This window comes from Parasteatoda tepidariorum, chromosome 3 (assembly GCF_043381705.1).
Source record: "Parasteatoda tepidariorum isolate YZ-2023 chromosome 3, CAS_Ptep_4.0, whole genome shotgun sequence".
NCBI lineage: Eukaryota > Metazoa > Arthropoda > Arachnida > Araneae > Theridiidae > Parasteatoda > Parasteatoda tepidariorum.
Genome location: NC_092206.1, coordinates 91339122 through 91354398, shown reverse-complemented (window position 1 = coordinate 91354398; position 15277 = coordinate 91339122). Strand labels below are relative to the sequence as shown.

Below are 15277 nucleotides of genomic sequence, written 5' to 3'. Positions count from 1 at the left end.
GGCAAAAATCTTTTCCTCCCACTTGATCTTAAGCTGCAATATTCTCTTTACATTTTATTCTCAAAGTTGATTATGGAAACTCACATTTTTAAATTTAGAATCCTTAATTTGGTAAATTTATAAAAAATTATGTAAAGGAACAAATATGGAGAAATATATTATTATATGAGCTCACAAGGGGAAATAATCTGAAAACAACCAGTAAAGTCCGGGGAATTACATGGGGAATACCGGTCTAACTATAAAGCAATAGCATCCCTTTTTCAGTGTACAGCGGTTATGGATACCCCAAAATTACAACACTAGGCATTAGGCACCCGGATGACCTGCAAAGACATGAGACATCCAAGAAGGTGCTACAGTGGGTGAAAGTCCATAGGGTATTCCCACACAACATTGGGATGACCATATCATACTTTAAATTAATTAATTTTTAATTTTGATAAAAAAGAGTAAAAAGAATATGATTCATCAAAAATTGGCCAGTCATTTTTATTAAAATCCTGCTGTCTTTCTAATTATCAACCTTCATGAAAAATCATCCTTAAATAGACTTCTTAAACAAAGTTTGTTGCAAAATAAAAAATTGGAGAGTGTTCCACCACACTCTTTTGCAGGTTTAGGTCTGTTTATTTCATTATAAATTAGCATGTTTAATTATGTGATTTTTTTAAATATTTTATTTTTATTCTACTATTTACATTAAGAAAAGATATCTAAAAAAGATAAAATATTTAAAAATCATCATTAAATAGACTTCTTCAGCAAAATTTGTTGTAAAATAAAAATTGGGAAGCGTTCTACTACGTTCTTGCAGGTTAAGGTCAATGTATTTCATAATAATTTAGTATGTTTATATGCGTGTCTTTTTAACATTTTATTTTTATGAAACTATTTACATTAATAAAAGAATAAAATCGGTAACAAAAGTAAAGCAAAATGGTACAAAAATTTAATTAAACTTCAAGAAAAAAAATCCTAAATTTTTTTTTTGATTGCAGATTAATAATTTTTTCCCCACTTTTCAAGCATGTTTAAGGAGCCATCTTCTATATTCTGCAAGATAATATATTTCCGGGCTGGCAACTAAAAATAAAGCCACTATTTTTGATGCAAAGACTACTAGGGTGACAAATGTCACTAAAATATAGGTGAAAACTTAAAAATCATGTGTGAAAAATCTTGACTTTTTTTTTACCCAAAAAATATAAGCTTAAAAATATTTTATATTAAAATTCAGCTGCAAATTAGTAGCATTCCTTCACTTCTTTTTCAAATAAACCATTTATACAAAGCAGCATATATTTCCGAATTGTTAACTAGCTGGTTTTCGAAACTATATCATAATATTATGTTTTATCTTTATAACTAATTAAACTAAATTAAGACACAATTACAGCTAAACGCAATTATAAATGATGATGAATATTAAATATCATTTCTCCCAAATTTTTGCGTAAAGAGCATACCAAAGATAATACAATGCATGCAGTATTTATCAATTTGCATTTATTTATTTTGGTCAAATAAAAGCAGCTGATTTCACTTTGTATTAATCTTATCTTCAACTCAAACTAATATTCATCACAAATCTCTCTCTCTCTTTTTTTTATAATTTTATGGCACATATTAATATGAAATGCTAGTATGTATTAGTGAAAATACCTATTTAATTTTAGGTGCTGGCAGGTTCACTGGTTCTGGTGATTATGCATCATCAGGTCAGTTGTTTAATATTAATTTAACTGTTTTATTTATTAGCTAATTTATTACTTAAATTATACACTTTCAAAATTAATGTTTGAGGAAACTTAATATCTTTGATATATATGTATATATTAAATGTTAGAAATATTATGTTATTTTTCACTGCGTATTGTATATTTTTAAGCAAATTTGGGTAATTCTTATTTTTACATTTAACCTAACTTATAAATTTTTAACTTTAAAGATCATATGACTAATTCCATATTTGCTACCAATAATTTAAGGAAATTTTTAGCTAAGCTGTTATTGCCATGATATAATATAAATCTTGTTAATTTATATTTTATATATTGATTATAAAATTTATTATGACTGTTGTTCTTTATATTTAAAGTGTAAGAAAACTCTACATTTAAATTTTCTGCAGGAGATCTGATAATATTAGTATTTAAATATTGCACAAGTTATAATACAAGGTTTGTTGTTTTGTTGAAAAATACTTAATTAGAAATCATATACAATTTCTAGAATAAAGTCTTATTATAAATGGAGCAATCCCACAATTATTTGTCATTTAATATTTTTTTTAAATAAAATATTTTAGTAGTCTTTTTTTATTTTATAAACTGTTGTTTTGCAATATCATATCAATATTGCAAAATACAAAGCTTCTATTTCTTTAGATTGTCAATTTTTTTTTGCTCATAATATTCTTTTATGCCTTTTTTTGTCAGACTTTGTTTATAACACCATTTAGTCTGCTTCTAAGCAATGTTTATGTTCTGCTCTTGTGCATTTAAAATCTACATTCAACCAATAAATGTAAATTTAAAAAGCTTGTTTTACTCTATTTCTAATTCAAAATGTGAATATTGAGTTTGTCTGTGCTTTAGTTTGTGAATAAAGCATTCTGAAAAAATGAAATTAAAATCAATTATAATTTTTTTTTATTTACTTTTGCTGTACTTCATCTGCTGCATGTGCTTTATAGAAAGTGAAGGGGACAGTGAGAGAGATAATAAGGGTGAGAAAATAAGTTACTTTTTCTTTTCAAAATTATAAATTTTTAATATGTAAGAATTATCTTTATTTTATTTATTTTTTGCTTAGTCAAACAGTTATGTTTTGACCTTTGAAATGTTGTCTTGCAAATTACATGTATATATATATTTTATTTTTTCACTTTCATAAATTTTGCCTAAAGCTTTTTAAGTAATTAAATTTATTGAATCTTTAAATTCCTTAAGAAATAGCAGTCAAAGAATAAAAACTTTCTGGGAGGAATTATAATTTCTTACTGGATGGAATTGTAATTAGTTTTCTCCTTAATATTTTATAAATTTTAATTATAATTTTTTATTTCATTTTTGTTTGGGTTGAACACCTGTTGGAATTTTTTTTTAAAACTACCAAGCACAAATAATTTGTGTTTTAACATCAAATAAATAAATTTTATAACTTTTATTAGAAATATCAGACTATAAATTATCAGACAAAGAACTTTAAGCATTGATTGATTGAACAAATATTTTTATTCATGATTTCACAAAATTCATACTGGATTTTAATTTCAACATTCTAATCTCTACTGCATTAGGCCGATAGCAACCTATTTGTTCTGGATTATCAATTGCCTCAACTTTTCTTAAAAGAACAGAATTTTAAAATTGTTATTATTTTCCTAAATTTAAACATTTTATAAGTATCTAGGAAATTTCTATTTCATAAGTATCTAAGAAATTTTGATTTTACAAAGTGGACAATCATTGCATTTATAATAGTAGAACCTCGATCAATGGCTTTTCATGTAACCATTCATGGTAAAATGGTAAACGATAGATATGGAAAAACAGCAAATGCGGGTAAGCATAACATAACAAATATTGATGTGATATATGATTGACAATTAATGTATGATAAATAATTAAATTGTAATGGAATTGAAAATCAATAGATTAAGTTTAAAAAAATTTATTTAAGAAATTACGTACTTAATGTAAAAATATCTATAAAGTAATGTAAACACATTTGTTTTTGGACATACTCTTTTCTTCTCAGCACAAACAACTGATAAATTTTTGTTATTTGTTACAAATTCCTGTTCATTTTCTGTAAAATCATGTGAAAGCAGAAAGTTTCCTATTATTTTAAAGGCTGTCTTTGTACTTTATCAGCTTCTAAAAGCAACAGCACTACAGATTTTAACATTTTTATAAACTGATGTAAATATCAAATGAACTGTTAAGGCATTTTCCCTAAACTGTAAAAAATCTACATTTTCATCTTCATTATATAATCCTGTTCATTTTCTGTAAAATCGTGGTACTGCAGAAAGGACTACAGAAAGTATAGAACCAACAACACCACAAATTTCAACATTTTCATCAACGGATGTAAACATAAAATGTGCTGTTTAAGCTATTTTCCTCAAATCGTAAAAATTCTACATATTCATCTTCATTAGCATCTGGAGTTAATATTTTTTCTTCTCGAAACGAAATAACCTAAATGCTTTTTAAATCTGGGTGGAATTTCTGAAGGATTGACGTGAGGATATGCTAACTTAAAAACCAATAGTTGACATTATATGAATAGCATTCGTCACAGACCATTAAAAGAAGATGGTACTTACAGGAAAATGAAGGATGCAGGAAAATTAGAGCGACTAATAACTCTTAACTATAGCTGATTATTCTTATTACATAAAAAATATGAGAACTTTTTATGATGTTAAGCAACCATAATCTGAAGCATTATGTGATGTGACTTAACTCACAATCACAATAGTCAAGCTCATGTCACAGGTCTGAAGTTTTTACAATTTGTTAATTTGTTTACAGGATATGTAGATAAATCATGAAAAATATGAAACAAATTATATGGTTAAAGTTGTTGTTAGTAATATTATAACTTAAATATCAGTTTTATGTTTAATTTATAAATAACTTCATTTTTATGCATTTTTAATACTTGAAGCATTTTAATGCATAAACTACAATGCTATGAGAGAAACTTTTCATGGGGAATTCTGTTTCAAATTAATTGGTGTTTTAAAATATAAATTTTAGATATAAGTGAGTTCAAATAAGCCATTAAGTTTCAAATGCTGAAAAAATATTTTTAAAACATTTAGATGCTAAATACTAAAATATATTTTAATATTTTATTATATTAATATTAATTATTTTATAAAAATATTAAATAATTCCTTCATTTGTTAGTAGTTTGAAGAAAAAAGTTGAAACTTTTATGGTTTACCAAATTTACTTTATCAATCTTTAAATTTTAAAGGACAGTGAAAAAGAATTTGCCATTTGAAGGGTTTCTACTGTGGTAGAGCATCTTAATTGTTACAGATGTTTTAGCAAAGTTTATTTAGTCAATATTTTAAGTTTCAATACTAAACTTATTTACCCTCAAGATTGAATATTGATTGATTTACAACACATTTATTTTTTGCAAATAGAAAAATATAGCTTGACTGAGTGTAATTTTTGAACTTGAAATAAAAATTGTGTTGTTTTTTCTGTGTGAGTAATAAGTATATTTTATTAAAAGTGTCAAGAAAATAATTATTATTGTTAAAGACATAGTAATAATCACTATTTTTAAAGCTTTCTGTTTGCTTTGATGCTACTTTTAATTTCAAACAATGCTTTTTTACCTGAATTATTATTTAACAAAACATTTTGAAACATTAATTTTAATTAGTTTTATTATTTTTAATGAGCAGTAATTTGCATTTGTATTAGATTTTATTTTTATCTTTTATAAGCAACTCCCTTTAATCTTGAATAATTAATAGAACACGTTAAATGCTTACATTCATTTTAAATACAGTTGATGTAGGAAAAAAAATAACATGTTTTATCATAGAAATGAAAATTAACATATCTTGAGTGCACAAAAATACTATTTTTAGATATTTACTCATAGCTAAAAAAAGCTAGATTAATTTTAACCAAACAATGTTTTATATAATAAGACTTGGGTATTTAACAGAATAATTTTTAATAATGCAATTTTTTTTATCCTTCTATTTACTTAATTGTATCCTTTGAAATTACACATTTTTGCATTATATACTTTTCTATTTCTTGAAGGTGAAAACATATGAAGTGATCTCTTTGTACAGCTAATTTGAAAAAATTAATGTGCCACTGTATTAATGGTAATTTCAAACTGAAGGGTCATTCTTAAATTAATTTTTGGAGAAAACTTTGTAAATGCATATGAAGTCAGCAAAACATTTTAATTAAAATTATTAAGTTCTGATTCAAAAGTATTCAAATTAATTGCAATTTTAAACAGAATGTTAAATCATATTGGCTTGTAGTAATAAATGAATCAAATCAAAAATATGTATTTTTTTATTTTTTTTTAATATCACTGTAAAAAAATTTTTTTTTCTTGAATTGCTATGATAGAAAATTTACTAAGATTGTGAATTCACCCTTTTAATCTGACAATAGCATATGTAACTTAAAATTGTCACTTGACAATACAATATACATTTGTGATTATCCAAGTCACGTAATCCATATTTCATTCACTATAAATCATGAACTAATAAGAATTTATGGAGTAGTGTCACAAAGAGTATTAAAAGTGTTTGTCATATAATTTATGTTGATATGAAACCACAATGACTATGGTTAAGGCAGTGAACATCACTAAATATCATGCTAATTTGAAATATTCGTTTAACACTGTTTTATTTATATATATGATTTATCTATTTAAAATCCTTTCTTGTTTTTAACATTGACCTGATTTTAATGACATTTGCAGTTTTTATTATTTGTTTTCTTTCTTGGTTCATAAGCTTATATGTGTATATAAAGGTAATATTTTCTACATTAAATTTAAAAAAATTCTTTGTGAAAAGAGTCAGTTTTTTTTAAAAATATGCACACTACATCAGTAGATTATAATTTAATCGTTTTCAGATATAATTGATTTGGTTTTGATTGAGATAATCGTTAACATTTAATAACAATTATAATTAAAAGCTTTGAAGTACGTTAAAAGGTTTACATAGGAAATATTAAAATTTCTTTAATTATTTTGTTTTCTAAAATGTATTTTTAAGTTTCATGAAACTATCTTTTATTTCTATATTTCTTCATAAACTTCATTACTATTCAATGGAATTTTAGAATATAAATTTTATTTGGATAAAATTCTTGTAAAATTATAATGGTTTTTTTACTATTTTTTAAAATTTCTTTGATCATTGTAACTGGATAATGGTACAGCTTTCGCGTATGTGTCTTAACTGTATCATAGCCTATTATTTGGGTCTTCGTGTTGGACCAGAAGCTGTTTTCAAAAGGTTAATAAATAATTGTTTATATATAATTAATTAAAAAGTTAAAATAATTAATTTCGCTTTTTTTGCATATTATTCTGCATATTTTTTTATTTATTATTTTCTGTAATATTAGAACAAGTTTTAATGATATTAATCTGATTCATAGTGAGCTCTTCTTCATTTCTTATCTTAAATATTAATTTTTAATGTAAATACAATTGTTTATTGCTCATCTGTACAAGCACTGAAATTTTTGCATTTAACACTTATTTGCATGTTACTTTCCCATTGCATTTAAATAATGTTTTTTTTTCTTTCCTTTCTTTTTATTGAATGCTTCATTGCCTGCTCTTCTATAGCTAATGACAATTTCTTCGGTAAGCATTCTCAACTTTTTTCCTCCCTTTAATCAATTATATTATTAACCCTTTTAATATCTTTGTTTGTGATATTGATATAATATTGATAATATAATAATTGCTTGTTATTTTTTAATTAGAAAATAAAAATGTTTTTATATTATCTTTCTCTGCACATTTTCTTTTGCATGCTGATATATTTAAAGTAAAGTTATATAAAACATCAACTTTGATTTTGATCGATAGTTATTTATAGTGTACAAATGCTTGATATTTTTTCAATTAAATTTCTAATTACATAGTGCATTACTCTCTTGTTGCTTACGTTATCTGGACTTAATATAATTCTAATTGGTTATGCAATGTATTTAATAAAAATTACTGGTATAGAATAAAAAACACATGATTTATTCAGAAAAATTTCCTTTGACTTTTTTTTCAGGATCGAGAGGTATTTATATTTTTCTTTTCAGTAGAAAAATTCATTTGCTAATACTTTCGCCAAAACTTAATTTTTTAGCCGAATTTACAATTTTATCACATTTGACGAGGTTGCGAATGCTTAGTGAGTGTTATGTAAAAGTTTTAATACAGTATATAATTTTTTGTATATTATTAGTAAAAAAAAACCAATATTAATAAAAAAATTAATTTCGAAAAAGTTATTGAAAGTACAAATTCTTTAAGTAGTAGTAGTTTTTTTTAAAAAATGTATTATCTTTTTATTTTATTTTGTCAAGGGTGCTTACAGAAATTTTCTTAGGAAGAGGGTTAAATCGGAAAAAATATTCCATGAAATATTTCAAGAAACATGTTTAAAATTTTTTTCTGTTATATTTAAAATTTTGAAAAAACTATTTCGATAGTTTATTTATTGTCACTAAGCCAGCGAATTCCAAAACGAGCTTTGCAGTTTTAACATTTAAATTTCAAAAAAGGAAAATTAAAAATAATACTTTATGTAAATTCTTTAAGTAGTAGTATTTTTTTTTACGTCACACTTTGAATTCTTTAAACTATATATGGTATAAACACACAAGAAAAACAATTTGTTCTTGTGTTCTTTATTTATTTGTTTTTTTTATAATTTTAAATTATTTTTATTTTGCGAAATGCGTGTTGTAATCTTATTTTAGCTAATAGTATAAAATTTTAAAATACAGTTTTTCACGTAAAATTTATTACTCTGAGTAAATTCAATATGACCCATTAGAAAAATTATTACGAATGAAAAATTATTTATTTTTTGTAGGTATTTGGGGGAGAAGGTTTTTAAGAATTAAAAAAATAAAGAGTTAAGTTCTGTTACATTCTAGAAAATTCAATACAATTTGAGTAATTTTCTTTATTCAAATAATAACTTTTTAATAACATAGACTATTTCTTTTTAGTTCTAGAATTTAAATTATCATTAAATTTAAAGGAATGTTAAAGTTTTCTTAAGGGATATCAGCTGTAAAACTTTTTATCAATTAAAACTTTCTAGTAGGTGAGCTTTAATTTATATAATTATTAATCAATTATCGTTATTTATAAATATGAAGATTTCCCTCTGTTTCCCTACATCTAATGAAAGTCGCAAAATAATTGGTGAACAGTTTAAGCAAGCCTCGAAGTCTCTTCGCATAAAACAACCTTAGATAAAATATATATATATATATGTCTAGATAACTATATCCACATTTAGCAATGAAAACTACGCAGAATGTCTTTGAGACAGGTTTTGGGATTTAAACATTTTGCAGTAAAACAATTAATAGTGTATTAATAATTAAATTAAATAGATGTGATAATAATTAAATAGATGTGCAAATTTACATTGTATCATTTGTAATAGTTCACTTAATTTTCTTGCAATTAGATGTTTTTTAATATGCATGCAAGATATTGATAAGCACTACTTTTAATATTTTTGCACAGTTTCCTTATTTTGTACAAATATATTTTTTAGTCTTTGTGTTTGTGATCATTCTCAATATATTTTATTTTAAAATAATGTATTTTTGCAGGAATGGGAAAAGAAGTTGAAAATCTTATATCTGAAAACAATGAACTGCTTGCTACAAAGTAAGTTTCAATCTAAAGAAAAATGTTGTTATTAAATTTTTACCTTTTTTTTTAATGTAAACCATTGAATAGAATGAAAAAAAAAGATTATTTGTTATTTTTTTAGCAAAAAAAAAANAAAAAAAAAAAAAAAAAAAAAAAAAAAAAAAAAAAAAAAAAAAAAAAAAAACTACTAGTTCTATTTGGAAAAAAAAAAAGGAAACTTCCATATCCCTAAATAATATTGTATTGTAATATCTTAAATAATTATTGAGATTATTTGTCAGCATTCCATGAAAATATATTAGTTTTTTTATTTTTATTACATATTTTGACAAAAACATGCGACACTTGAAATCGAATATGAAACTGAGTAATACACAATTTTTCAATGTCAATAAAATGCAAGTATTATTCAATATAGTACATTAAAGGTTAAAAATACATTTAATATTTGTCATAAACTTCAGCCAGTAGTTCCCAATTTTTTCTAGATTTTAAAATTTTGCTTTACAAAAACTATGTCTTGAAATTGGAACACCCTGTTTTTTGCCTTTAGAATTACGTTACGATTCGTGTAAACAAAGATCTTTGCCAGATCATGAATAATTTAGCAATTCTTGATTTTGATGGTATTCTTCTATCTTCCTTCAAAATGTATTAATTTCCACTCTAACAATATTAATTTGAAGAAAGTAAGAAATGCTGATTTCTCTCAGAACATTTTTCTTTCACAAACACAAACATTAATTTAACATAAACAAATTTTAACATCTGTCATCCTGCGACCTAGCTAGCTTGTGTAGAGGTTGTAAAGGTAAGTGGCAGTTCTTCATCTGAAGGAGAATATTTATCACAGGGCTGCTGTTACCTGAAGACCTTAACTTGCCAAGCTGGCTGTAAGATTAGTGGCAATGGCGAGCACCGCAAATTAAAATTATTAACTTCTACAATTATTAAATTTATTAATAAAAACAATTATTAATTTCCACTCTAAGCATAAAAGCATTAGTCTGGTTAGCAACAGCCATTTTCGCTAACGTTCAGAGAATTGAGCAAAACTAAAATAAAAAAGAAAGCAAATAATTCCATATGTTTGAATTTCCAAAATAAACCATCTCTAACAACACTTCACAAAAAAAAGAAATTGAATAAAATTTTGGAACAAGAAAAGTAAGATTGATGAATGTCTTTATCCTTATTAAAAGAAATTTTGAAAAAAAGGGATTTTCAGGAAACTCTTGATTTCTAAATGACACAGCAATATACCCTTCGAATTTTCAATAATGTTAAGTGATCCTTATTTCACAATTCTTTTGATCATAGATTATGCCCATGACCTCACTGGTTTGAATAGGTGGTCCTGTCACTTCTTCATTCATAGAAAGATGTTTATTGAGGGGTAACAAAAAAAATAGTGGTTTGAATAGTCTTTTGGGGGCTTTTGTTATGGAATGACTGGTTTTCAATAGAAAAATGTTACAAATTTAGATAGTGCCAAAATGTCTGAACACCTGTTTTAGGAGTGATTTTATGTGAATTAAAAAATGAAACAAAATTTCGGTCGCTAGATTGGTTTAGTTTGGATGTTCTAGTGTTGCTTCTATGGTCTCAGTCGCCATTAAGCCCTAGTACAGATGAAGGAGTGGGGTGCCTGCTACTGCGGGCAGGAAATCTATTGATTCTCATATCGAGTCGAGTTGCTTCTATGGAATAGCTAACGGGACTTAATGTAGCAGCTGTTATAATGGAAGCGTCATACTAAAGAGCATAGATCGTATATGTTACCAGCAGAGTATGAAACCCTGGTGTTCTATCGAATGCCTAGGTATTGTATGTAATGCCAAACGTTTTAGGCAGAGTATGAGTGAGAGAATTATTACATACTTTTTCCTAGGCATTTTATATAGTACCTAGGTATTCTATAGAATGACAAATGATAAGGCAATGTATGAAAAAGCTTCTGATAAGGTTATTACATAAATGACACGCATTTCTCAAAAATACATGTGTTATTCTGAAAAAATGAGAGCGTCCTTAAATTTTTTTTTTCGAAAGATGTAAAGAAAAATAAAAGTGGTACAAAACAAAATTTATACCAAATAAATACAAAAAATAAATAATCTTCTGCCTCAAGAGTATTGAAAAGTTAGATTTTTTTTTAAAATCCACTTTAGTTACTCAGTTTTTGTTATCCTTGATTTTAGATAATACATTATTAGTACAATTGTTTATTTCGAACAAAACGTTTTTTAATCCCCTGTTATATTTACCTATTTGACTTCAATTAACGAAATTATATTTTTCAATTGAATAAATTCTGAATCTTTAGAAGTGCTGTATCATTTGCAAGTTTTTCTTGATGTGAATTACATCTGCTTTTGTTAAAAATCGCCTGCTTTTATAAAGAAAATAAAAGAAGATAGTTTATGAATCTAAGCATGCAGTTATTTATTACTAATATCAGACGATTATTTTATGAAGCAAATTGCAGCTTCCTTTTTTTAAAAGTGATACATTTCTGATTCCACTTCTTCTTGAGTTTTTTTCTTTTCTTTTTCTCACAATAAATTTCGTAATCAATAAATTAGTTATTTTTATTAATAAACTTTTGTTTAAGTTCTTTTTCTGAAATTCGGTTGATTCTATAATATAACGCCTTGTCCGGAGTTTTAATATTTATGTTAGTTCCTTTTTAACTTTCATTTCCGTTATGTAAATTTAAAGTGTTGCTTTTATTTAGATTAATAAGTTTTTCTTTTCTTTTATTGTTTTCTTTTTGGTGTGAAACATATTGCGTTTTTTAATCATTGGTTTCATTTTATATTAGTTAATTTGGTTATCTTCAAGAAATAAATATGTAAATTTTGTATTTTTCAAACTTGTTTTTCTTGTCTAAACTTGTAAATATTTTTATTCTTTTAAATGCTCTTTTTTCTACCATTTTTCTTTAAATTTAGGAGAGCTTTTTTTTTTTTCTTTTTTTTTTAAATGTGTTACTCTTTCCCATAGTAATTTGGGTGATATAAAACATCGATTAATGACACTTTTTGGCCGATCCAGATAACCGGGAAATTCAGACATCGGGGATAATTGGTTCTTTATTATATTTAAAAATAGAAAGAAATAAACATTTGAAAAAATTTGGAATTCAAGATCAGAATTTTAATATGACAAGATTTATCTCAGTAAAATAATTCTTAAAGTCGTATTTTAAATATGGTTAACATAAGCATGTTGTTGTTTTACCTTTGTTATTAAGATTGCAATTGGATTTTTTTTTACTAATTTTGATTGCATCTGCCACAAGGTGAAATTTTTTTAATGGAAACATAAATAAATATTTATATGTAATGTTTGTATCATTTATTAAGCATTTTTGTTCATGTTTTAATTAAACAGCTAAGATAAAGGTTTTATTTATAGCTGTAACAATCTTTTTTTGTTGTTACAAAAATGCAAGTATTGCCTTCTACAGGTAAAGTTTTTAAGATGATATTTGTAATATCATCCTTTGAATTCATGAAACTACATGTTAAAAATCTGATTATAGCAATAAATCATAAAATTTCTTCTGAGCAAATTTCTATTAATTAAGAAGTTTCTTCGGTTTGGAATGCAAAAAAGTTGATTGGTAGCGCTTGAATTGATTGTTTCAGTATACTGCTTAAATTCAAAATGCTTATAAATGCAACCTCTTGCTTGATGAAATTACATATTCATAAAAGATATTTTCATAGCATGTATTTTATGGGCTGTTTTAAAATTGTATTTCTATTCTTTTAGAAATGCACTTAATGTTGTCAAAGATGATCTTATTGCCAAAGTAGATGAGCTAACTAGGTAATTGTTTTCTTCTTTCTAACTCACTTGCCTAATATTCTCATCATTAGAATATGTATTTTTACTTTAGAATATGCTTGCAATATAATGCCAACTGCTACTTATAAATTAAAAACTATATGTCTTTGCTGTTTGCATAAAAGGGGCTTAGAAAAATTTAGGCCATTAATGTTAAAATTACGATTCTTCATAAATTTTTGTTTTTCTTCTAATTGATATAGAAAATTATAAAATCAACGGGAAAAACAAAATGTCCTGCTTGGAAACCTTTTGTTGGATAAAATCAGAAAATTTGCAAAATTTTGGGACATTACTTCAATTTTTTAGTAAACTTAAAATCTTAAACAAGTCTAAATACGGGAAAACATTCTCAAGTATTTTATTCTTCTGGATAGTGGGGGGAAAAATCACTTACATGCCTGTCTCCCTCCCTGTCAGCAAAAATGTAAATTTTTCTTATAACAAACTAAACTTAATACTTATGAGTGTTTTTTTTAAAATTCATATGCTCGTATAATAACATTAAACTGTTATATATTTCAGTTTACACATTGTGGTAAAGCGCATAATTGCAACATAGCTAATTAATTTTCTTTTCTCTCTCTTTTCAACCTTTTACTATACATTATCCAAAATTTATTATTCTTATCAAAATCTAGTCAGTTAACTTGCATTCATGTAAATTATCATTATATTATCCCAATATGATTTTTGTAAGTAGAAAATTATTTTGCAAGTATGCTAAACTAAAAACCTTTTCTATGTATTTGCTCATTAGTTATGTAAGGAATGCTTAGTTTTGTTTTAGAACTGAACATCTAAGCCAATTATACCAATGTACAAAATTCAAAACTTAAATTTTGTTGTTTGTTAAACTTCGATGTAAGAACAATTTTTTAATCCTTTGTTTGATATTTTTAGCATATCCTCTTTTTTTTTTTTTTAAATTTTTTCTCTCTTCAATTTTTAAAACGTTATTATATTTCACACTAGGATATCTTACTATAATATGCATATTAGTACACAATAAAACCTGTAAAATTGATCACCCTTGTAAGTTGACCACTTTCCTAAATAGATCACTATTATGAGAAACCAAATTTTATTCTGTATAATAAAATGGTGCAAAATCCTTTTAATCAGACCATTTATGTTGATCATTGAAATAAGTCCAATTTGTTAAATGCTATTCTAACCTCTTTATAAGTTGAACAGATTAAAAAAAGCTTTTTAAGGAAATTTTCTATGCCATACATACTAAAATATCCATGAATTGTAAAAAAAAAAAATTTAAAAAAAATCGAAAGGTGACCTAAACGTCTTGGTGAGTTGACCATATGGAAAAACTATTAATGTCTTTTGTAACCGATATATATGTAAGCATAACACAATAAATTTTAAAATGTTAAAAGGAATAAATAGAATGTTAAATTTTCTAATTGAGCAATTTTCTTGTTATTTTGTTATTTATAATGAATGCCAGTTATGCACTAACTAAATACAATCAAACTTCCTTATCTCGAACTTGAAGAGGGAGAAGAAAAAATTCACAGCACCAAGAACTCAACTTATCAAAAATTGAATATTATCTTGATTAGAATAAAGAAAAGAAAGAAAAAAAAGTTTTTTCACATTATTTTTCAAAAGTTATCCAATTTTTAATACTACAAACACTATTCATTAAAAATTATTATTAAAAAAAAAGTACATTGTTGTTGGTTTAAGGGAAGAATGTGACATTTTATCAATTACACTTTCTAAATGGGCTTTGGCTTGGACATATTTAGCTGACTTTCTACATACTTTCTTTAAGTAACTATAGCAAATAATGCTTCTTTGTTTGTGATATTCTTTGGTAAATTATAGATTTCTTCCTCCTCCTCTTCTGATAAATCACAAGAAGCTTTATTTTGTTTAATGAGTTCACTATCCTCTCACTGACTGCTTTCTGCAACAAACATTTTTTTTTAAAATTCTGCACAATCATCAACAATAACACTTTCACCAC

General features: G+C 25.1%; 1 protein-coding gene across 3 annotated transcripts in view; it reads left to right on the top strand.

The window, feature by feature from the left end:
- Window positions 1–15277, top strand: part of LOC107451486 (C-Jun-amino-terminal kinase-interacting protein 4) — a 54081-nt gene that overhangs the window by 13330 nt on the left and 25474 nt on the right. The window contains exons 9-13 of one of the 3 annotated variants that reach the window (XM_043049581.2): window positions 1680–1721; window positions 2699–2731; window positions 7381–7398; window positions 9390–9447; window positions 13213–13269. In XM_043049581.2, the coding sequence (XP_042905515.1) occupies window positions 1680–1721; window positions 2699–2731; window positions 7381–7398; window positions 9390–9447; window positions 13213–13269 (208 nt within the window). The remainder of the gene's footprint in view (window positions 1–1679; window positions 1722–2698; window positions 2732–7380; window positions 7399–9389; window positions 9448–13212; window positions 13270–15277) is intronic. The other 2 variants (XM_071178986.1, XM_043049582.2) reach the window with 2 other exon arrangements.